The sequence below is a fragment of the Corvus moneduloides genome, chromosome 3, assembly GCF_009650955.1.
Source record: "Corvus moneduloides isolate bCorMon1 chromosome 3, bCorMon1.pri, whole genome shotgun sequence".
In the NCBI taxonomy this organism is placed as follows: Eukaryota; Metazoa; Chordata; class Aves; order Passeriformes; family Corvidae; genus Corvus; species Corvus moneduloides.
In genome coordinates this window covers 61,853,622-61,878,886 of record NC_045478.1, presented here as the reverse complement: position 1 = coordinate 61,878,886, position 25,265 = coordinate 61,853,622, and the positions used below count along the sequence as shown (strand labels likewise).

Here is a 25,265-nt window from a genome sequence, read left to right as displayed (position 1 = left end):
AAGCTGTACTGCGTCATAGACATCACCTAATTTTATCAAATGCTTATAGATCGGGGATCTGGCATGTGTCATTTCACCTCTGAGAGGATATTTCCAGTAAGCAGAGTTTTCAGTTTGTACTTAAGAATGGACGTTGAGATGACTCAAAAACTTCACGATAAATTACAAGTGAACTCTAAAAATGTGATTTGGCAAAAACACTGCATGTTCAGTGTGTTACAGTACGGTAATCAGTAGCTGTCTGAAGAGGTGATCAGCAGCTCTTCAGTGGGGAAAGGTCAAGGAATATAGCATGAGCTACTTTTGTAAATAAGATGGAACATAAATATTCTCAAACAAAGAGCTGTCAAGTTTTGCCTTCTATATGAACCCATCACTGGAGTGACTCTTTTTGTGGACATGGACAATAACAGGAAGTGCTTCTCTATGAAGAGGAGAAGTAGTTCTGCTTACTCAGAACAAGGTGTCAGGATATCTGGATGTTGATCAAAGTTCTACCTATCAGTCCCTATGTGATTCTGGGAGCACCATTTTAATTGTATTACATGCAAAATAATTGTCAAGTTTAATTCATGCTTGTGAATGCTCTGAAATCTTTAAATCTTCAGGAACACTTTTCTTTTTAAATTCAGCTCTTCTTTCTAGTATTTTAAATTGAAATAAAAGATGATTTCTTTAAGCAGATATAATTTTTTTGCATATTGAACACACAATGATTTCTGAATCCCAGAGTTAATTTGGGGGTTGATCCTGTGCAGTGTGCTTTGGTCATAATGCAATAAAATGTGCATGAGTCCATTTAAGCATGAACCTTATAGTGATTGCCCTTTTGCTTAAAGCAAGCATTTGCTCAAACACAATGTGAATTGAAGCTGAAGCACTTATAAACCAGTGGATTTAATACCTGTAAGCACTGTTAGTTGTGAGAGACCTTCTCACTTGTAATCCTTTGACGGTGTTCTCATATGGTAAATTCTGACCCTGACTTCAAATAGCATCTTCAGTTTTGGGGTGTTTCCCCACAGAAGCAAAGGCAGGAGCAAGTCCTCATTCACATTTCTAACTGTATCAGCTTGTATAATTAAAGATAATACTCTTGCCTTTAAAGGATCTTTTATGCAAGTCACTTTTTTTATCACAAAGAAAAAACATGAGATTGAGTTTATAGCATCTAACTTTATTCCATATTCTGAAGCTTCCCGAATGCTTGGAAAACATTTATTTCAGATGTGAAAACAAGTTTTAGGCATCTGACAGTCATACTGGTTATGCATCAAACATCTGTGGTTTTAGTCTCCCTAATCCAGGGCATATAAGAAATGTTTTGATATCCAGTACAGATTTCAGGAGAAAAAAAAATACAGTACATTTAAGCTTTCCTCTTTACATTGTTTACTAGATACAGTGTAATACAAGTAATAATTGTGTAATAATTATGCTGTGGAAAGTTCTACTGTAATGTAATGTGCACTAAAAATCCAGAAGTAAAAATTTACTCATCTAAAATGATGTCACTCTCAAGGGACAAGCAGCTTTGGCCAGCTGGGTGCACAGTGGGTCCAAAGCTGGTAAGTTCTCTCTTCCACAGTCCATCAAACCCTCTAAACAAAGGGAGAAAGCTTGAATTCTACTTTTTGTAGGCAGGTTAGAATAGGCTGCATCACCTACTCTATAGCAAGGACACTTTGAACATACTTTTGCATGCAATGATATTCACCAGACTCAGAAAAACTCTAGATGAAAAAAAATTATTAATGAATGAAATAACTTTTTTTCTTTCTTCCTTCCTTCAGAGGTCTATTATTTTAAGTCTGTAGCCTGTGATCAGCCAAATGCAGTGTAACAGTCTTATCAGCAAGTTCTGGGTGTGCTAGAACCCATAGTGTCTGGAATTAAATGCTCTGTAAACTCTGTAAATGGTTGTTCTTCTAGCAATGACATGCATCTCTCCAGATGTGTTGCACACTAAAAATGAAACAATGAAATCCAGTCAGTAAATAAATGCAAAATAATTTGCCTTTACAATAAGGAATACTTGTTGTTTACAGTAAGTATTGCTTGTAAGCTCAATGTTTGTAGAGTTATTTGCGAATGGATGAATATTGGGCTGGAATACTGCGGTTCAGAGATCAATGCCAGTGCTTCCTGAGGGATGTTGAGCTCAGCAAAGGGATGCATGCTGCCCATCTCCAAAAGCCTGGAAAACCTGGAAGATGATAAGCATTTTTCCCATTCTCAGAAGCTGCTGAATCTTTGTCCCTCCCAGAAGACGAGAACTTGTTCTCCCTACAGAAGCCCCTCAGAATCAGGAGTCCTGAGGCTGGTGCTGCCCAAGCCTCTTAGAAACAACAGGCATATTTGCAAGTGTGGAGTGTGGACAGCTCCTCTGCTTGTGGAAATTCTTTACCCTTAATTTGAACATGCAATATTTAACAGGAAACTGATACAATAAGACTTCATTCGGGTCCCATTTGTCTCTGTTATTTCCAAATCCTGAACATTTTGTCACATCAGTGCAATTAGTCTCTACTAAGCCAGGGGTTAGCTTGGCATGATACACATATAAAAGTCAAGAATATATGTAAGCCTCAACTAAATACTTCCTCTTTATCTTCATAGCCCAATTCATTCTATAATCCCAATATTCAGCCATAGATGTCTGAAATCTTGTTTTAGTGAAAGACAAGATTTCAGTGAATAAAAGAAAGAATTAAATGCTGGTACAATTTGAGGAAAACAATTTGAAATAAGGAAATGACTAATCCCATAGGAAATCAGGAAACTTAATTAAAAAATAGTTGTCATTCATACTGCTTATCTGGATAACCAGAACTAGAAAAATGAAACATGAGGAGTTCTGCCCATACAGCCTCACTGGGTATTAAAATGTGACTACTTGTTCTGCTGACTGCAGATGGAAAACTCTTTATAATTGTTATCATGCGTTTAGTGGGTTGTTCAAAACTTTCTGCATGAAGCTTCATATATGTCACAATTTTTTTCCACACTGTGGGGAATTTTAAACAAGCATCCCTAATATGGAGTCTTTTCAGATCAGATCTTTGCAATCAACAGAACAGGATGTCTGTAGCAGCCAGGACTGCATCCTCTACGAGGTCTGCATTTAAGGTTCCTCAGACTGACGCTCTTCTGGGGTTATAGCAAGAAGGTGGCGAATGGGAGGTGCTCTCTGAAAATGTAACATCCTTGGGAAAACACGTAAAATCAAAACTTCTTAAAAAAAAAAAGGAACAGTGAAATTTGCATTGATGTGCTGTGTGTATCAGTAATCTCTAGTATCATTTGTTTCTTCAAGAAATTATTTCGTTTTTATGTGGCAGCGTTTTTCCCTCTAAAATAAAGAGACAATGGCTGCAATTAAAGATATAACACTATAAATATACAAGCATACAATAGAGCAGTAAATAAAAGCCAGCAGTGCAAAGACAAGTGATCTCTCAGACAGTGGGATGTTGGGATCCATGAAATCACTGCTACATGCCTCTTGGCAAAGTACGTCCCCTCTGCAACTGCAGCTGGAGACTTCTCAGAGATCTTCATCATGCACGGAAAATTGTTGAGATAATTGAGGTTCCTCCTAAAATGCACATATGTGTTTGCAGCAAGGACGAAGCTCAGGATTCTGGGAAAGCTTTTATGATGGTTTCATAGGCGGGAGGTGGGGTTTGCGTGGAGTGGCAGATGCGGAGGTTGTTGTTAGACCAGTGGAATTCAGGTCGACTCAAGCTGTTGGTGGTGCTTCCCACAAGGGTTGTGGTGGTGTTTGTGGGAGTGAGGGTGATCAGCTGACTGTTTGTCTCCACGGGGAGGGGAGGACACTGCAGAAAAGGGTGGAAGGTGGATGCACGGAAACTTGACTTCCTGGGGAAAGAGTTGGCCTGCTCCAAGGAGGCTTGCCGCTGGAAGGTGAGGCTGGCCAGGCTGAGGTTGCTCCGACGCTCGCAGCTGCTGTTGCGGTAAAATCCAGTCCTGCCGGCAGTGTGGCCATGGGATGAAGGTCTGGACCGACGGCTGAAGGCTGAGGGGCTCCCCTGGGAAATGTGGGCACTAGCTCTGCGACGGGACAAGCAGGTGAAAAATGCCCAGATGATCCCTCCAATCACCAGTCCAATCACCATGGACACTGTGAAGGCTATTGTTATCTGCTCTGAAATACAGCAAAAATTAATATCAAAGTTAATGAAGTAACTCTGAAAGATATTCCTGCAAGAAAATTAATTTAAAATGCCAGCCTCCTTAAAAGATGAAACAGTCCCTGGGTCTTCGTGACACATGAACTTCACAACATAAACACAGCAGTTCAGAGTGCTCTTACTATACAGCATTTTGGCATTTGTTTGTCTGGTTTTTGTTTGGGTTTTGTTTTTTTTTTTTTCTTGTTTGTTTAATTTGCATAATTCGACATCCAGAAAAAAGCTTATATTTAATATCAGTTTCAGTACCAAGGCAAGGAAAGTCTTTAGCTTTTCCCAGAATCAACCACCCACCAGCTCCAAGTGTTATAAAACTGCCAAGTATTTCCTTCTGTAGGCAATAGGAGGTGTGGATTTATGCACTTGTCCTTCTTGTTATAGACCTTTATGTTCTGTGTGTACCTGTTTGCAAACTCACCTATTAAAACAGTGATGTACCTTCTACCATGTTCTTAGCGGAGTAAGCCCTGTATTTATTACAACATTAGAACACTTCCCAGCCTTTTACTGCTGAGTAACAGATCATTTAAAACCTCATAGTAATTAATGTAAATTACTACATCCTAAATTATTATGGTCAGAGATAACCATTCGTAATACTAAGTCTCTTGAATATGTCCTATCCCCAATGCCCAATTTAAAGATGCATTAATCTGCCATTAAGAAAAGTAAATTTCTAGCTCTTTTTGAAAAGTTTTCAAGGCTTGCAAGATCTGAAAAGAAACAAACAGAAAAACAAACCCGTGGCTAGGATTGTTTTCTCTCCCACATGGTTTCACAATATGGAGAGATGTGATTTTTTCTTTGTATATTTCTAAGAAGAGGACAGTTGCTTCAGAAAACTTCACTCAGTTTTCAACCAAGCACCAGCATTATTGCTGTTCTAAAAAGTTCAGAGATATATTTGTAATCCTGGATAAGGCCTGAAATGAATGCAAAACATTTATAGATCTTCTCAAAATTCAAGATGAGCTTGGATCTAAAACGAGAAGGAACACTATGTTGACAACCGGTGGAGCAAAGAGGGAATAAGCAAGAAATATCCATGGGACACCTTGAAACATATTTGTTCTGTCTGTACTGTTCTATCATATTTGTGAAGCATTTTTGTTAAAAAGGCAAGTATATTCATTAGATAGAGAAAGGTGAGTAACTCCTAGAGCATACTGAAGAGGAGGCCAGATAACACTGTGCCAGACAGAAGGTAGCAACTCCAGGACTGGGATGCAGACATTAGAGGCCTGAAAAGGCAAGATGAGACTAGGCTCAGAATTTTCTAGCAGCCACTAAAGAGTTTTCCCTGAATTTATTGTGCTGTACAAACAGTCGTTCCCAAACCTCAGAATAATGACAGTGAATCTGGGTTGTGGGACTTGGCCAAATCAGATGCTGAAGATGCAAGGAGAGTGAGCAGCCCAAGTGATGTCTCTGGAGAGCAGCCAGCACACCATCGAGAGAGAGGAGAGGTGCCAGGCAGGGCCAGCAGGACTGACTTGCAAACAAAGGCACCCCAGTATTGGCAGCCTGGAACAGATTCTTTTAAGTCAGCCTTAAACTTAGGACAGATCACTGCCAGAGGGAGGAAAGAAACATTAGCTTTGCTTCCAGCAGAAGAAATGTAAATGATTATTAGTTAACTGCACTTTAAGAAGTAGTCATTATTATCTTACTTATCTATCTTCTTACTTTTCTCCCTTTAGGGAAAAATGGTTAGTGATGTGATTCATACTTGGAAGGCTACACAATTCTACTGTTCCTGGCCTGTAACCTCTGCTTTCAGGTAGGCTTATAACATTATCCTTTTCAAACAATGATTGGTGAGGATAATGTATTGGATATTGTTGCAGGGAACTGCTCCCTCTCAGGAACACTTTGTTGCCCTTTCATTCCAAGACGGCTCAGACTTGATCCTAAAAGACAATTTTTCTTTAAGCTCTCATTTCTATACCTCAAAAACTTTTGATTGGGCACACTAAAGACAAAGGGTGACTGCCCAGTCTGCTTTCTGCAAGAACCCATAGGCAGCATCCTGCACTGCAACTCTTGGCTTCAGATCAGATCGCTATAAGCAGCTTTCTTCTCACAAAGCCAGTGTGATTCTGCCCTTTATAAAACATCTTTAGAGACACAGCAGGACTTATTGTGCCCCTTTTGGTCAGGAATAGCTTATTATGTCATTTTAATACATTTAATACATTTTGTTACTGCAAGTTCCTACTCATACTCCCAAAGGTGGGAAGGGAGAGCCAGGACTTGGTGACCTCCAGTTGAATAAATCCCAGAGAGAGTCCTGAAGACAGCACTTCCCACGCACTAGAGCTGCAGTCTGCATACCCCTACTGCTGTCCCTGCATGGCTATTGTAAAGTGGAGCAAGAACTAATCCTTTCTTGTGCTCATTTCTTCTGCACTTCAGCTCAAATGCCTGTTGGGTTATTATATTTGAGGCTGCCAAGGAATCCCCCAGGCACAGGGCTCTGTGCTGCCACCCGATATCCCTGCAACTCTTTGGGCTCTCAGCTGGCAAAGGGGATCTCCACAGGGCTCAGCAGCCTTGAGCGTAAGCAGAAGCACAGCAAGAAGCTGAAGTGTACGTGGCTCTGGGGTTGCCATGCACCATGGTGATGATTTGTCCCTGCATCCCTCGAGCCATAATTTTCACCACCTGCACAATCTGACCAGAGTTTCACACTGTTAAAAGCAGATGAGGGAATTGACAAAAGTATTGAGTGCAGCTCTTCAGTCCTTCCCACGTGCTGTTCCCCTGTGCTGGAGGTACAGCACAGACAATTATCCCTTTGGATAATGATGTCTTTTTCTTTAACCTGTTTATTTCTTCTATTTTTCTATCTCCATATATGATGTAAAAATCAAGGGTCAAATTATTCCCTGATGAAGCTCAGCTGGGTTTACACTGCCTATTTCAGTTGCCAGGACTCCATATGCTCTCTTTTCCATTTGGACCTACATGTAACCCCCTTGGTTTTTATTACAGAAATATCACTAGACCCATTGGTTGCAGACATCTCATTTTTTTTCTCTTCCCAAAATATCACTGACTTCAGTTGGAACTGTGGGTCACACTAATGGGCCAAACTTGCTCTTTGCTTACTCCCTGCAGAGGATGAATTTCACCAAAATGTAATTCAGTTCTAAAACCTTACATTGTAGAATTGTAAATTTATGCCCATTGATTTCCTCTTTAGAATATCCAGCTATCACAGCCCTGAGGTACATCGGAGAAAATATTATCAAACAGGGAAAAAGATCAAAGGTGGAGTGGGACTTGCTGCACCTGGGATTTTGAGGGGAACAGCTGGCTTTCACCAAATTGTTTTTCTCTTCCTTAATCAGGGCAGTGCCAGAGCAGAGCTAGCCTTCCAGGGAGTCAGAGTGATACTGACACAAGGCGTCTCCCAAGGGGCCGTTGGTTTTCTGAGAGCTGTGCATGTCATTCTGCCCTCTGCTTTCAGGGAAAATAGTAAAAACAAAGATCTGGGGATAAGTTAGGCATGCTGCTAATAACAACAACTACCCAGGTGCCGGTCCTCTAGATATGTTTTGATCTGTCTGTTTCTCAGGCTGCTCACACTGCCTGCTTTATTTCATTATGCCATAGCAGAAAAGATTTGGTAGCTCACTTCAGTCAATTCTCCACTCTCACCTCTAACACCAGCTGAGATGAAGGACAAAGCTTTTTGTCAACAATGCAGGAGAGACTTTGAGGTACAAAGCCAGAAATGAAAGGCTAAGGTCAAAAAGCAACTGGATATTTTAGCCACTTTAACTTTCTATCTGCGGCACTTCCAACATGACCATGGCATTTCAGAACCCACAGTAACACCCATAACTTCTGAGTGTTACCCCAGATCTGAAGATCAAGTCAGCTCCTTTGTCAGCTCAGCATCTATCCAGATCAGGCAATTTCTTTTTAATTCTCTGTGTTCCCTCCTCTCTAGTTTCTGCATACAGTGTTAGGGAAACGCGGTGATACACATTTGTACAGCGGATTATTGTATCTGCTGTGCAAAACATTTTCTTGGTCGTTGAAGCTTTCTTTAAGGATTTCATAACTTCTCATGAACTGTACATATGAAGTGATAGCAAATATCCTATCAAATCGATAACCTCTAGCAAGTGCTTATTGCTTTACAAAATCCACACTGGAGAAATTTAGGCATGTTATTTTTAAAGATAATAAACTGGCTGATAAGAGGTTTTTCCTAGCACTTGGCCCTGAAGCAATTTCTTCTCATCTGGCCTGGACATCTGAAGGAAGGTCAACCGAAGATGGCTCATACCAATCTGTAAGTCTTCTCAAAAGTGGATTATGTTCTCTTCTTCCTCACTTTGGGGTATACCTCACCCAAAAATAGCAACATAATCCCTACCTAGACTCAGCAATCCCTGAAATACCCAAAATCTTCATAAAGTAGATTTGCTTTTTGTGATAGAGTGTCCCACCTCTATCATATAGGCTTGAAGAATGCTTGCAGAATGCTTGCAGACAAACTAGGTCAACCTCTTAATTCTGTGAGTTTCATTTCCTTTAATTTGTATGGACAACATCAGTCATCCCTTTGAATTCAAAACACATTTGCATTGGGGATTCATTTTCCCAAGAAATTTCTCTCTTGCCCTCAGCTCTGGCTGCAATAAGCTGCAATAGGCTTTTGTTCCTTGACCTCAGGAAACCCTTGGGACTTGTATATTTCCTATACCCTTACGGTAAGGTCCCGAAGGTGTTAAATTAAGGAGGGCACAGGGTCTTCCTTCCCCCATGCTCACAGATATATACATTTTTATTTATTTATTTATTTATTTTTATATATAAACTTTACAGCTGGCCATGATGGGATAGTAGTACCTTTCAAAATCATGTAAGCAGCACTTTTAATGACAGCATCTCAGATCATGAACCCGGGTGAGGTGGAGGAAAACAGGAGAAAGCACTGAATCCAAGGGAAAGAGAAATGGAAAAGCATCTTTTAGTCAAGCTGTGCACATATGATGAATTTGAACTGCATCTTTGCCGATACTAACTAATGAAGCAAATAAAGGACCACTCAGCTTTCCAAGCATGTGTTCTGCTCATTTTATTGCTAAGCACAAGAAGTCAGAAAACATCCACAGGTTGGAGTGATACCTACACATCTGATTTGATTTCTAGTAGGTGACTTTCAAATATTGCAATTTTTGGGTTTTGCAGCTGGTTTTTTTTTGTTTGTTTGTTTGTTTGTTTTTTTTAGTTATTGTTATTGCATTGTTCTTGTTTCATTCAAAGAGTAAAAATTAAGCAGTTTTCTTAGTTTTCACCAGCATAGAGTTAATTTTTCTGCAATAGCCATGAGGAGGCAGAGCCTGGAGCTGTGTGCACACATCTGGGTTGTTATTCTATACCATGTTATAGGGTGGAATTAAGGGACTCTCACCTCCAGGAAGGGTGTGGCTTCAGGTGGGACAAAAAGCGTGGCAGGGTAGGGAACCTGTTGGTTCACTGTCTCTGGATCATGCCATGTTGCACTGAGGTTTGGTTTTTTTATATGAAAATCATCCACTTTTTATATACTTTTGTTATTACTATTGTTGGTGTTACTGTTTGTTTTCTTATCTCATTGCTATTTCCAGTAAATTGTTCTTATCTTAACTCACAATTTTCACAATTTTGTGCATCCAATTCTCAACTCCACCCCTGGGGAGGGAATTGGAAGGGGAAGGTGCAGGATAGTGAGCAAACGGAGTCTGGTTTGGGAGAGTCTTGGGGGTGAACACTAGAGTGGGGAGTGCCATTGCTAGGCCACAAGAGAAATTTTATTTTAAAGTTATTAGAAATGGTAAGGTAGCTTGTCACCCAAGAATAGCATTGTTCAGCATTTAAACACAGCTTTCTATAGAGACATTTTACTCATACTACATTGGAGCAAGACTCTGTTCATTTACTTAAACATCTGAGAGTAATTTTCCTATTTTTCTTTTTTCCACTTGCCCCAAACTAGCATGAGACATTGTGCATCTGACATGCAAATTCTATTCCATGGGGACTCCAGCAAGCTCAGATGTAAAACATACAAGTCATTGATTTCAGCTGCATTAGCAACAAGAAGTATCAGAACATACCACTGTGACATATAGTGGAAGAGAGTTATTATTAAATTTTCAAACAAAATTTTAGAATTCTAAATTTATTTCCATTTTATTCCTTTCCTTCTCACATTTTTGCCAGCTCTCTCTCTTTTATGTGATGCCATATGCCAGTTACTCAAACCTTGTTTAAGTTAGTTAGCATTCCTCTCCCTCTATGAACACACATTTGCACAAACAACTTCAGCTTGCCTTACCCCAAAGCTGAAAAGCCTTGATAACTAGTAGAGGGTTTGATCTCAAACATGAAAAAATCGGCTCAGCCTTTTTGTAGTAAGATGATCTTTTCCCAAAATGAAAGCTCAGTGAGAAAAGTGGGTATAAAATGCATACCAACCAGTGCGGCAATTCATACCTTACGCATACATTGCACAGCTTAGTACAGAGCACCAGCTAGTGTATTAAAGCATGCATTGCAGTCTACAAATTACAGAACTGTTAACCTGACAGTAGTAACGGTTCAGACACTATTTTAGAGGCGTCTCAGTGTCTCAGGTTTCAAGTGAGGTTCAGCTAAGTCATTAGCAGGTGATCATAGCACAGTCTCTTCTGTGCAAAACCAGACTGGAGCAGCCAGGGTCCATCAGAGTTTGAACAAAGTCATAGCAACTTCCTAACAGCTATAGTCTTAAGGAAACCTCCTTGTCTGACCATACAGAAGCCAGTCTGGCAGTGACACTCACACCACCTGAGCTGGGACAGAAGCCCTTTCACAGGTACACCCCCCACACACACCTACACAGTCAGACCAGGTTTCTTTACCAGCTCAACCCCATAGCAGAGTCTCAGATGTCCAGATCCTTAAAATAATTTAATTATGGTCCAATAACTAAATGAGAGAATAATAGCTCAAGCTGGTGCCTCCAAGAAGGGACCCTGAACAAAGGAACCTCTGGGCTTTTATTCCCTCACAGTCCAAGGGAGGGAAAATTTGAGGTGCTTGGCTCCTGCTGTCTCTGAGCGCCTGAGTGTCCGGTCCCCTGGCAGGGCTACAGGTCCCTGGGCCCTTGTTATGCAAAGGGTCAGCAGGTCATGGGCTCTTGCCTCAGGCTCAGGTTCCTGCCCCCCAGAACACAACCTGAGCTGGCACTGCAGCTGCACCCAGAGCTGCCTGCACTGAATGGATTCCTCAGCAATAGCAAATGTACATCTCCAAACTGGACAGGCTACAGCTACTCTTCCTCATGCATTCCAGATAGTGAGTTTGGAAATGAAATATACCTGGGGCCCAAAGAGCCACCACTTCCTCTCACCACAGAAGTGAACTTGAAGTGATCTGAGCTACTTAAAATGTTATGCTGGTTCTACCAGCTCCAAGAAAGCCAGGCCTAGTATCAGTTGCCAATTCCTATGCTACTGTTGTCATGCTGAGCTCAAAAAAGCAATTTGTTTATATCTGACAAGTGTTGGTATTACTATCTTCCCAAGTGCCACTAATTGTGTTAGCAAAACAGCCTCTCGTTAATCATTTGTAGGCAGTCCATGATTCAGTTGGGTGGATGAATCAGTTGCTGCGTAATATCAACCAGCTGTGATCTTAGTCATGGCAAAACTTCAAGAAACTTCACACATGACTCTTGTGAGATGACTGAGAGTGACAGGCTACAGCACAAGATAGTTCAGGTAGTTGTGATGTCCAGGAAATGAAGAGGCAACAATAGGGACATCTTGAAAACAGAATCTGTGGGGGGAAAAAAGCTGAAAGAAAAGCAGACTGTGAAGGACATAAGAACAAATAAGGGGCATAGTTATGCTGCCAGAAATATCAGACCTCTGCTTTCAGACACAAATTTGCTAAAGGGATGTTTTATGCAGCCTGTGCTACTGTGAGATTCTTTCCTGCAGCAACAGAGGGTAATTGTCCCACTTCACCTAATAACAGGGGTTTTTTTATGTCTATGGCAGATAAAATAAGAAGTTCTGTGTTTAAAATAAAAGAAAGGAAATTAAAAATCTGTTTCTATCTATGAGGACAGGTAAGAACTAGAATAGACAGTCCAGGCATGTAGTGCATCTACCCCCAGTAAAGATTTTAAAAAGCAATATCAGTCAGGAGTTGTCATATAGTTAATCCTGTCTTGAAAAAAGAAGGTAGAACAAATGACAGCTCAAGGACCATGCTCACGTCATTTTGTGCAGTTTTTAAGATATTCTTTGATCAGGTAAGCAAATGGGCTCCAGAAGCATCTGAAAAATTATTAATTAAATGACAAGCTGAAAAAAAAGGCAGTCCGTGCTTTTGGATCAATACTCCTTTTGAAATGCAGAGGGGCTGGTTGTTCATCAGAGGGTTACTTTCACAAATGAGGAACCTATCTAGGAGCAAGATTGCCCTCTGCTGGAAACTGATGCTGGAAATCGAAACTATGCAGAAACCACCTTCGTTCTAGTAAAACAGGGAGTCAGAAAAAGCTAGAGAGAAACATTGCAATGGAAGATTACAGAGACGTTCATACTACTTCAAAAAACAGAAAAATTCTGAATTTCATCGCCATAAACACATAGGACTAGCATTTTGCAGAGGCTTTGAAAGTGAAGTAAACCGAGGCACAGCAGAATTGTTCAGAATCCTAAGCTTGTAAACTTGTACAGCTTTGTAGCTTTCTGGAGGTATCTGTGATCATGGAGGAGCATAAGCCTAAGTCTGCTCTTAAATTCATATTTCTTGACATCTGTAGTGGTGTCCAGAATGATCTCCATGCACCAGAGTACATTGGCTTTGGTTACTAATACCATAATCCATTGTGATAAAACCACAGAGGAGCGGAATATGCCATCTCAATATCCCACAAATCAACTCAGAGTTAATGATGTTCCCTTGATAATGCTGGGAGTTGATTTTTACTGGAATGACAAATAAAGAGTAATGGTAAAAAGCAGAAGGAAACATCTAAGAGATGTCAGCATGTTTAATTTAGTGCCTTTGGCACAACTACGTAAAACAAAGCAAAGATTCCTTCAGGCAGACAGACAAAAAAACTTTGTTACCATGTGGTTTCATTGTGATTCCTAATGCATAACAAAAGCAGTAATAGAATTTTATCTTTTCTGCATGTGCAGCAAGCAATCCTCTGGCCAGGCATTCTTACCTACCTCACAAAACCAGACCTAAGCTATACGGCCTCTGTATGAACCTAAATCAAACACTAAATTACAATCTGACATGGTGCAATGTGACATTATAGTTATTACTTAATTGATAAAAATAATTTACACCTGAGAAAAAGTAATCTCATATATGGACAGAGCACGAGTGACTGGAGTGAAACCTTAAAATTAAGCAGAATTTTCTAAAATTCTTAAAATTAAGGATGAAATACTGAAACACATAACCTACATTTAAGAAAAAAGAAGACATCCAGAGGTAGAACAAAGCACAAGGATTTGGGGTTGTTGGGAAGAATGTGGGGTGGGGAATATACATATATAATCCCACCACAGTGATTCTGTTATCAGTGCCTGACCCACACAGAGCTTCAGGTGGAGCTTGTCCTTGCTTGAAGAACCCACAAAAGCCAGGAAGTATACTGGAAGCCCAGGTCTTGAAAGAATACAGAGAAGAATATTTTAAAAGATTCAGAGTGAGAAAGCACACTCTAGCTATACTAGAAATGTGTCATTTCAGCCTTCCCAATGCATCGTGTACACAGAGACTCCCAATGCTTGTAGTGCTTGTAGTAAGTGCTGCAAACTCTGCCTGTGTCCCTCTGAGTCTCAAGAGTCTCTTTCCTTCACCTGAGAGACAAGACCTTGTTCCTGCTCCTTGCTTTTGGTAGTGCAATCTCCCTCCCTCTCCCCCTGCAACCTGTTCAGCTGTTTCCCAGGAGAGGAGCAATCTTCCCTTTACAGCTCCATAACTCTTACTCTCCATTTTAAATGCACATCATGTAAAGTTTGTGAACTTTGCTGAATACTCTTCTGAAGTATTCAATAAACAAGTGTTCAAGGAGCAGGAATAGTGATCTGTATATTTTTCACCACACAAATAGCTGAGCTACATCCAGTAATGTAAAAAATCTTCTGCTCTATGTCTTCATCTGGAAACAGGTATAATAGTGAGCATTTTGAGAAGACAGAAGTGTGTTTATATGTGGCAGTACTGTACTCTTCAGTTAGTTACCTGAAGTCCAAAAACTGATCTTTCTTTGTCCCAGTACCTCCTGGGTGAACATCAATCCATTTGGGAGATTGCACCAAATATTTCTATGAATATCTGTATCAGTGTGGGCTAGGAGACCCAATTAAGTAACAGTCATAAGAATCAAACCCTCAAGCTAATAAATGCTGACATAATTTCTAAATGAATGGATTGCTGATCTGGAGTATTAGTCAACTCTTCTTGACCCAGGACAAATGATCCAGGCTGGAGACTAAGTATGAAGTGGGGCATTGGTGCTTGTCCCATATGAGCCAGTGGCATCTGGGAGGCTGTAGTTGCACCAAGCTGGTCCAGGTCCTGCTTGCCCAGAGATTCCTACACTTCTCAATTAACAGAACCATCAATGGTTTCCTTCTTTACTTATATTTTGCATGCATAACTTATGCACTTCCCACAGATGTCACGTGTCTGCTTGGTTGATTCATCTTCCATTACCCTGTATAACTGAGAGATGGTATTGATGTAACATAATTTTTAAAAGCAAAAGGTTTAGAATCAACAGATGTCAGTTAAATGGTCAAACATGTCATAAATGTGTGTTAGGATGCTGGATTGTGAATGTAAATGTTTGAAACAGGGAATTAATTTTCTTCTGCAAATAAATTGAAATGGTAGAATTGGGTGTTGTGTATAAATACAGAGCATTTTCCTTCAATAAGTTCTACAAGAAGAACTGAGGCAGAACCATGGCACCCACAGTGTGCTGAGACCAGCTCATGTGAGTATGAACACTGTTAGGCTCTAGCAGGTGACCATGCAGCCACAGGACGTTTGTCCTGGGGACAAAGCACAGCCCTAAGGTGCCTTGGTTATGTGACAGTTTCACATGCCAACACATTCCCTGGTGTAGTGCTTGAGGGAAGAAATATACTTTGTGTCCTAAGGACCAGATTTCTGAATTTGGTGGATAAAGAATGATGCTTGTGGCAGCTCTTGTAACAACGAGCAGCATCATGTACTTAGTCAATAATGCAGGTGTAATTGTTAAAATGTGTGTATGCTGTGTGCTTGATTATTATTTAAATAATATTCTAAAGAAACTTTGCCTTTTCTTTGTACTACCTCTGATTTGTGTCCTTCCTGCTAAAGATGGTGAAGCATTCGATAAATCAATGGCTATATAGTGGGGTGGGGAAAGCAGGGAAGTAATAATTAGGATGCCACAAAACACAGCCTGAGGATGACAGACTCACTTTAAAAGAATAATTTATATACAAGGAAGAAATCGTGCTCCGAATAGACAGAATGCAAGAATAAGACTGGTCTCTTTGTGACATAGTTTGTTGCTTTCATCCAACTACAGTAATAATACTCTTTTCTTTGGGCTTGCCAGAACAAGGGCAAAGAAAAAAATAAGTTCCTCATTAGTATCTCCTTTTATCTCTCTGACAGGCTTGCACATAAGATCTTGGAATGCATTTACATATTAACTTTTTCAATCTAAGCCTCTCTAAGTCAGACTTTCTCAATATCTGACTATTGTTATGGTCCCCTTCGCTTCAGTAATGGAGGCAAAAATGTTCATGTGTTCATCAAATCTTTTATTTAACTGATAAAAAAATGAGCATAATGATATTAGATTTGGGATAGTTTGATAATTCTTCCCCTTCAGAAGACAGTATATGATTTATGAAGTAAAAGGACATGGCCACTCCAACAAACAGTACTGCCACGTGCATAAGAAATCCAACTGAGAAGCTGCATACAGATCAGCTCTTCCCAAACACAGCTGAGGGGGAACAGAAACATGGCATATCTTGAAGCTGAGAAGTGGAAGATGAGCAATGCCTTCCCTTTTAATTACATCACAGGTCATGGATTTATTTCTTTTTTGATATGAGAATATTTCTGGAGGACTTCAGATGAGGAGCCAGGAACCCTGAGTGTTACAAAAGAATAAGATTCTCTTCTGTCATGCTGCCACTGAAGAGCTGATGTTCAAATGCAGTTGCTGCCATTGCTAATGCCTCATCATCACATGCTGTCTGTTATCTTCCTTCAGTTAAACCCACACCCTTGTTGCCATTGCTCTCGGTATTACCACTATTTATATGACAGCTGTGTCCTCTTTGAGTCACTGCCCTGGGCTGCTCTGCTGCTGCCTTGTGACACATCCCAAGTCAGCTCAGGGGAAGTGGAAAGGGGAAGACCTTCTGGTGATCTTGACCTGATAGACAGGACTTTTCCTTGTAGAGATCTTAACAGGTTCAAGCAGAGGAAAGGTAGTGTGTGGGGGTGTCACTTGCCCTAGAAGTCTTCTGATTACCATGTTCATGGTTCAAATTATGTGGCATACTTAAATCGGCTTCAGACTACTTGATCACTTGAGAAGTGATTTAGTTATGTGATTCTTTTTATATCTCTATCACAGGATTCTCATGCAGATCAGTATCTCATCTGAAGTGGAAAACAAAAGCAACTGAAATATCTGTAGCTCTGGAGGCCATGCAGCAAAAGTTACTTGGATGCTGCGGGGCCTGTGAGAATGCACAATCCTACAACCCTCTCCAAGAGGGGAAAAAAAAGTCTGTCTCAATTCTTACACAGGTAAAGCTGAGTTTTACTGGTGCTGACATTATTCGGTTTTGCTGTGTTCCCAGGCTCTGACATCCCAGTGTGTGGCATTTTTAATAAAAGCAAAACTGGCCCCTATCCTAAAACTCTGCTGAGATGTATGGGATTTTCATAGTCCTGATTTCTGTGCTTTCACCACGCAGGGACATGGCAATTGTTCTTCATCCATATGAAGCAGGTTACCCATTCAAGTTAAATATTTGGTTAAGTAATCTGGAAATATGGCTTCACTATTAAATTTGTGGCATCATGTAACATTTCACTGAGGAGCAGGAAGGAGAACATGTAGATACTCTAGATTTAAAGCTGGTAATAAGAAGGGAAGCATTTCAAGGACGTAACATTAATGTGAAGATCTCATTGTGTTTCATAGTGTTGTTTAAATGCATCATAATTTATATCTGTGTTGTACATCTGCTTCTCAGATAAATCTACTTGAAATACTCAGTGTGTTTACAGGAAACATTTGCAAAGCCAGAGCTGTCTTTCTATCTGATCATGTGTCACATTTTACCTCATCGCCTTTCTCTTGTGAACATCCTTACTAAGCAGAACAGGGAAATTCTCTTTGGTTTTCAAATAGGGGCCTGAAATATGGTGGTGCCATCTATCTTCTCTCCCAGAAACCAAACTAAAAATCTGCCTTCCAGTATGCCTATTTCCAAAAACATATTTAAGGGAATCCTGCTTTTTCTAAGTTCACGTTGCCCATAGGAAAATAAGACAATTCTCGCTTCTCAATGAATTAGGGAAGAGTAAAGGTATTTTTCTCCATGTTAGGAACCCTGCCTCAGGAGTCTGATGAACACATTTCAAAGCTGATTAAAATTTCTTGTAGGAGGGGTGTGAGAAGGCTTTATGTCACCATTGTGTTTACTCAACACAGCTACACATTCACTACGCAAGGTATGCTTGCAGGTGTGTTATTTGACAGAACTGGAAATCTGCAGCCCCAAGGACATGGTTTGTCCATACCAGACCGACACAAAGGTGCATAGACATTCTCTACCTCTTTCTGCAGTATACTGTGTGTCATGCACCCACACTGTTCACATATGTTGCACGTATTTTAAGGAAATGGTGCTCCAATCAGTCCATCTGATCAGTATCTTCAGGACAAAGAAACAAGGCTATATTTTTCAGCCAGATTTCCTGGCCATTTTCTGTAGTGAATTCTGAGAGCTTTCTGACTAAACTAGGAAATGCATCCCACCTTATTATTTACTGTTTTATGTTAGACTACTTTTACTTGGGGTTGCCCAAATTCCCATGCCACTGACTGATACCAGAATAAACCAATGAGGAAGGCATTTCCATTATGCACTCTTCAAAACAAGCTTTTTCTACCATCAGTAGATATACTTGGCTGTGAAATAGGAATGAAAGAAGCAGCTCTTTGTTATTAGAAGATATAAGAGTACAGAAAGGTAGTTTTAGTCATGGACAACATTTTCCTTTTTTAAAGGCTCCATCTTGAATGAGTAAAAGAGAAAATATTAGTCAGAAGATGGAAGGTTAAACAAGCACTAAAGAACAACAACGACTCTAGAAAATTTATAATAGCAAATCTGAAAGTATGAGACATTTATTTGATTGGAAAATATACGTGAGAAGTCAGAAGGTTTGTTCACACACAATTGGCTCTCATATTAGCTCCATCATTATGGGCACTACTCAATGTCTGCTCAATGATTCAAGCCCCTAAATATCATAGATCACAAGGTAAAACCCTGAGTTGCAAGTCCTGAGCTGTGGATCAGTAACCCTGATGAAACGGAATCCAGACTCGGCGATTCAAGCTTTAAGCAGACTTATTAAAGTAGTACTTGATAAAGCACTCTGGGAAATCTGAGCAGGAAAGTGGTTGCTGTAGATATTGTCGGTGTATGCCAGATGGGGAGCTGCAGATTCTGTGTGCAGACTGCATTTTACATATATATATGGCTGGCTGTGGCACAGGAAAGGTTTTAGTACAGGCTCCTGACCAATGAACTCAGATATATCCTTTCAGATATGTCTGACTTCATCAACCCAATATGGTTCATTCCCTCCTCTGATAACATTTGCTTAGGCCATTCTGCTCCTTTCCCTCCCATTCACCATGTACTGATTAATTTGATTTGCTTTTAATTTTTATTCTTATTGGGTAATTGTATCTTTTGTATACTTTTTTATATTTTTTGGTGTAATGTTTTAACTAAGTGCTAAAAGGCAGTGAGGTTAAAGAAATTAAAAATTGGCAATGTCAGTTTTCACTGGAATGAAATTTTCATTTATTGTCCCCAGTAGTACTATGAATGAAGAACTGCTTACTTAGACATAAAAAATACAGTGTATTGTTTTGGGTCATGGCAAAACTCATATTCGCTCACAAAAAGGCTCTATCCTTATTTTAGGTCTCTATTTTCTGAAGAGTACCTATTATTTTGGAGAGTCTGATTATTTTGGATAATCACTGTAAGGAATTATTCTCTAAAACACTAGAACAAGACTGCATGATGGGGTTGAAAGAAAGCATTTTGCCTTTCTCCCTCTCCGTTCTCCTGTTGAGGCTGCTTCCAACAACAGGAGCCTGTAAAGTCTGAAGTCATCTGATTCCAGCACAGTAATTTCAAAAGGAAGAAGCTCATTTTTTCACATCCCATTTCCAAACTTTTGCAGGCATCAGTGATCTAACCCAAAGACTCTGCAGAAAGAGATTATATCTCCTGTGAAGAGATTTATTCCTTGTGCTATGAATTCCTTACGATGTGTGATATGCTGCCAAATATTGCATTTTTAAAATTACTGGTGTTTTCCAAATCACAGAGAGTTGACAAAACAAAAGAGACAAACTGCGAGGAAAAACTCTGGGTGATACAGTGTCTGCAATCACCTTGCTCTATTTTGGCTCACTGTCATGAATTAAAATACCAGGAAGAATACACACACTAGGGCAAAATTTTGGAAAGGGAGAAAAGAGACTGTAAGAGAAGAATAATAACAATTCAGGAAATGCAGCATTGAGATTGATATATCACCTGAATCCAAAGCTCTAATTTTGTTGCCCTTTCCTCCCTCTTTTTTCCACTTCAACCCTGAAGTGTTTCTCTACTAAGAAAAAACCTTCAGTGGACTAAATCATCTATAAGTGCTTCTATGTCACAACTTTACTTCCTCCTTTCTACCAGGAAAGGAATTGCATTGTCAGCTTATTGAAATCCTCTGCCCTATTAGCAATTCCAGGCCTACCAGGATAAAGGCCTTCTGGGGAGCTCTGGTTCAAAGCTGCTGGTCTTTTCCAGTCATCAAACTAGGAACAGCAGTGGCCTGTAAGAAGATACCACTGCCACATCTGCTGTCAAGTGCTCCACAGCTGGCTCCAAACTGTGGTCCTTCTGTGTGCACATCTCCAGCAGGAAAGCTGAGGCAGCTCCCGGAGTGTTTGTTGCTGCTGAAGTTTGAATGGAAAGTGTACAAAGTGTATGAACCAGAGCAAAGGGAATGAGGAGAGACCACCCAGTGGGTATGCTGGAATGTGCTGACATAGACATCCGAGTGTAAGCCAAGAGGCTTAACCTGGTCACCCCACTGGCCCCCACAAATGCTGCTTCTCCTACTTGCAAAGAAATCTGGATCTGTTTCTTATGCTTCTACTCTGCCATGATTGCCACCTGTGAAGGATCCCAGAACAGGAATCATGTCCCATGGCTTTCTAGGCTGCTCTTTGCAGTGTTGAGCAGCTGTGTCATTGATTGTGTCAGTGCTCCCCTTCACAAGTATTACTCCAGTTCATAAAGATAATGACACACAGTCCTTAACCACAATTATTGCTACACCAGTAACACGATAAACACAGCTCCTCCCTAATGCCATCTTTTCCAGCAGAGCACATAGTCTGACTTTCAAACAAACAGATGCATTTTAATGAAGAGAAGACAAGTGAGTTGAGGGAGAGACAAGGCAAAATTTGATACATTTAAAAACATGGCTGCATTTGTAGCTTATGAAGACAAGCAATAGGGCCTATAGTATGTGCCAAGCAGTTTGCAATCTCAAAATGCTGGAAGCCAGCTGATGTATGGCATTATTTCCACACACCAAACAAATTACACCCTGGATTCTGATTCAAGAAAAGAAAAATTGTCCTTAATGTTTTTAAGGTATTAAATTTTGAGGTTGCATTTTAAATAGGCACTTGAGTAAAACTTGACTGAAGGATAGTTTAGGGATCTAAGTTAATGTTGATTAAAATGTGCTTACACTTTTTGTCTCTGCTGCTGTCACATTGATCAAATGCTCTATTTAAATTAAATTTCCTGATCTGAAATTATATTGCTTTCTATGCTGAACAAATAGGATTGTCTTGAAGACATTTATTGTATTTACTTGTGTACAACTGAAAATACTTTTAGGAATTACAAGAAATGCACTCCCGGCTTAACTGGAAACATCTTTGCTCCCACTGTTATCTTATAAATCAAAATGAACTCAGTAAAGACTATATTAAAACAGTAAAAAGTAGGATTATTGGTTGCTGAATGGGTATCAAACCTTGAATTTCTCACTCAGCTATTATTAAGCCTCCTTTTGAAACTAGTAATAAAAAATACAATCCAGACTCTCTGTCTACAGTTCCAACGTGATATCAGCAGTGCTGAAGTTCAGCAGGGGCTGGCTTTAAATGCTTCTCTTCTTACCTCTTCCAAAGTACCATACTATGGATTCCCACTGCAAAGGAGGGTGGGCAGCAGTTACATAGCTTCACAAAAGCTGGCGCCTGATAGAAATGAGCTTCTGAATCCTGGCAGCAGCTCAGACAACTTATCTGAAACAGACATGTATATCTACATGACTGCGAAGTCTGTTGTAGGAAAAAGCTCTAGCCATGTGAGAGTCAGGATCCCAATTTTGTGCTTATGACACATTACAGAGGACATTTGCTGACAGGGCCAGGAGTTCTATCATAAACTCATTAATTTAAAACAGAACAGTTTAATTTTTTTTTCCTGGCAGAATTCATTTTAGGCCAGCAAAACAACTTTTTTTCTGGCTTTGTTTTCCTTCACTGCATAATTTGGCATTCCAAAAATACTGCAGGTTGATGATGGTGACATCTGAATTCAAAGAAGAATTCCTGCAAGGTCTGCAGCTAAGCACTTGTACAGTTATTGACTCTCCAGTTTGTCACTGATTGTACACAGAGCTTGAAAAAAAAGTGTACTGATTTTTTTCCTAATTTTATAATTTTTTAAGATCTTTGCATGAAAGAGAGGGTTTAGACTACTTAGACAACTCACACAGAATGACTTATATTGAGGTGTTTATATCTTGTTTTTCTCTATGCAGCTTGGTTAAGGCACACTTCCACTGGCCTAAAGCAATTGTAAAAAGATTTATATGTGCTCACATATAAATAAGCAGAGGACAGTTTAGTTTGTTCATTGTTCTAAAATTCCTAGAGTCACTTTTAAGAAGCTATTGTGTGAAGTTATCACTGGAAACTGGACAACTATAGAAAGCAGGATGCCTGTATATTTTCCAGCAAAAGGAACCAGCTGTTAGACAATAGATGGTTTATAAAACTGTAAGAGATTAAATATCATTATGAACAGTTGCTTAGACTATTCTTACAACATTGATTTTTTTCTCACAATCTTAGTCCCTCTCAGCAAAACTTTGCATAAATGTTGAAGTTTACACTTTGAGTCCATGGAAGATGCTGAGAAATCACACATGCATGGAGAAGGAATGCATCGTGGTAATGTAGTAGCATTCACAGTACTACATGGTGGGTGGCTTAGAAAATAGCTTGTAAGCTGTGTCCTAAAAAATCAGTTGCAAGTACTGCACTCTTATTAAATTAAGAACTAAATTTTATTTATATCTATTACGTGTAGTTTTATTTTTACCTCAAGTCATGTATCTCAGGGGTGTCAGAAAACACATTTCTATCATTTTAAGTGATGTTTCCACACAGTGGAAACAGTTTCCACACACCCTTCCTAGTCTACCGTATATGATATACCTACAGGAAAGGAAGAGAAAATGATATTCACTCTTCTAAAATCTATCAGAAAAATAAGAAAAATCTGAGAGGCATCTTCCCTTTCAAGGACCATGCAAGCTCCTCACAAAAATCAAAGCTCTGAGGTTCATCTGCTGTCAGAGCCTAAGCAAATGGGATGTGATTGGGGCTGGGCACAATGTCAGTCCCTGGCAAGCAAGGTGAGCAATGAGGATGAAAGGAGGTTCTGGCCCTTTCAGCATTAAGACAGTTAAGTTGTGTCCTGCTCTGTGTTGTCAAATGCAGCAAGTTTTTATTCTGAAAGAGCCATTTTAGAATTACATCCATTTTCACTGTAAAAAATTATTATTGTTCTTCAGAGTCCAGCAGACAACCTCCAGACAAAAGACTCTGAAACAGTAATAACTGTAATTTCTTCTCAGTTAATCTCTAAATATTTATCAAAGATGTCGAGTATCAGTACCCTACTCTTTGGTCTCAGACACAAAATTGAGTGAGTCTCTCATGGTCTCTCAGTAGGAAAATATATGTATCACTGCAGGAAGCTTAGATGGCATTCAACAGATTCTTGTTCCTCATGACAAGAAAAAAGGGAACTTCTTTCCATCCTCATGTATGTTTTTTCCACTCTTTTCCTGGGGCACTCCTATGCAACTGAATTCCTATTTTGCTGATGCATATTATTTTTTAGTTTTAAATAGTGTTCAGGTTCTTGGAGGGATCATTGCTCAATAGCAATAATATAATAGAGAAAATGAGATATGCGATTCATTCTAAGCTAATTGCTAATAAATGTTAATATTAAACATAGCAAGCAATAGAGCTTTTTGGAGGGATTTTCCACAGCAATAGCATAGAATCTTTAAGATCAAATCAGTTAATCTAATTACCCTGAATGAATTTCAGTGTAACATATACTTCCACCTCACGCTATACATTTCAGTTTATCAACTATTCCCAGATTTGGGTGAAAGAAAACAGCTATAATTGATAATAATCAAAATATACATTGAAGAAAAAATAAGGAAAATCTCACCATGAGGCAGCACAATAAACTACAAATAACTTTTCATTCTGGGGGAATAAGAGTTTATTCCAAAGGTTGAAACGCATTAAGCCTTTGTTATACCATTTTCATCAAAAGTTGAAACAGAACATGTCTGCTGCGTAGGTACATCCATTAAGCAGTTGAGAATGTCTACCTGATCTGGCTATTGACTGAAGTCAATAGACACCCTTACAACTGACTTCAGTAATTAACTTTTTGGAACAATCAATTTTGCCCCAGCAGCCCCTGCTGTCTTGATCCATTTAAAAAACACGATAAAATTTTGTTGAAGAAACATTTGGAAAACACTCTTATCACTGCAGGAAATACAAAACCTATTCATTACTCTTCGCATCCAACATGAGGCTTGAAATTGTATCGAGGTATTTTTTAAGGCAATCAACAATAAATATCTGCATCTACTTTAGTAATATTCTAGAAAAAAACCCAATATCCTTACCCCAAAACTTTGGTGGCCATGTGATTGGAGGAAAAGTACTGTTCTTATCCATAACATCCAAATAGCAAATACAGAATGGTATGTCCACAGAGGAGCAATAGTTTTCTGAAGGTTTGAAATTTTGCACTAGAAGCAAAGCTTTTGTGCTGCCACAGAACTGTGTTGTTTGCCTAAAAGGAAATGGATGTATCACATTTCCTGCTTGTGGACTCGAATTAGTAAGTGCTTGCCTTATCTTGGAACACCACATGGTTCCCGAGACAGGGAAGTAGTTTCCTTCTCGTCATTTCCTCAGGCAGAGCAAATCGACTCAGAACAATACCAAATCACCTCCTTCTCTGAAACTTTTTGAACTCCCTAAGTCCAGAGATAGAGAGATGAAAAATCCTTTCTCTTTCCTTTAAGGATTTTTTATGTTGAAGACCTTCCTTAAACATCCAAAAGCACTTGTATTCAGTAGGAATTTTCAATAAGAAAGAAATGCATCAAGAGGTTTTTAATGGACACCAATTCTTTAGGATATTAATTTAGGGTATGAGGACGGTTAAGTATTCACCATTGTTCCTTGGCTGGTTTGAGGAACTAGCTGGGCCTGACAGTGTAACTGTAAATTCTTTCCTTTCCACACCCCATTCTGAAATATGAGTTCCCTGGAACACAAAC

At 39.6% G+C, this 25,265-nt stretch overlaps 1 protein-coding gene across 1 annotated transcript; it reads right to left on the bottom strand.

Annotated features, from left to right (window-relative positions):
• Positions 1-1,156: 1,156 nt before the first annotated feature.
• MYCT1 (MYC target 1) lies at positions 1,157-24,852 on the bottom strand. The gene is made up of 2 exons (XM_032101885.1): positions 24,603-24,852; positions 1,157-4,168 (listed from the first exon to the last, which is right to left on the bottom strand). The coding sequence occupies exons 1-2, from the start codon at positions 24,850-24,852 to the stop codon at positions 3,636-3,638; spliced, it is 783 nt and encodes a 260-aa protein (XP_031957776.1). The 3' UTR covers positions 1,157-3,635.
• Between the last annotated feature and the right edge of the window lie 413 nt (positions 24,853-25,265).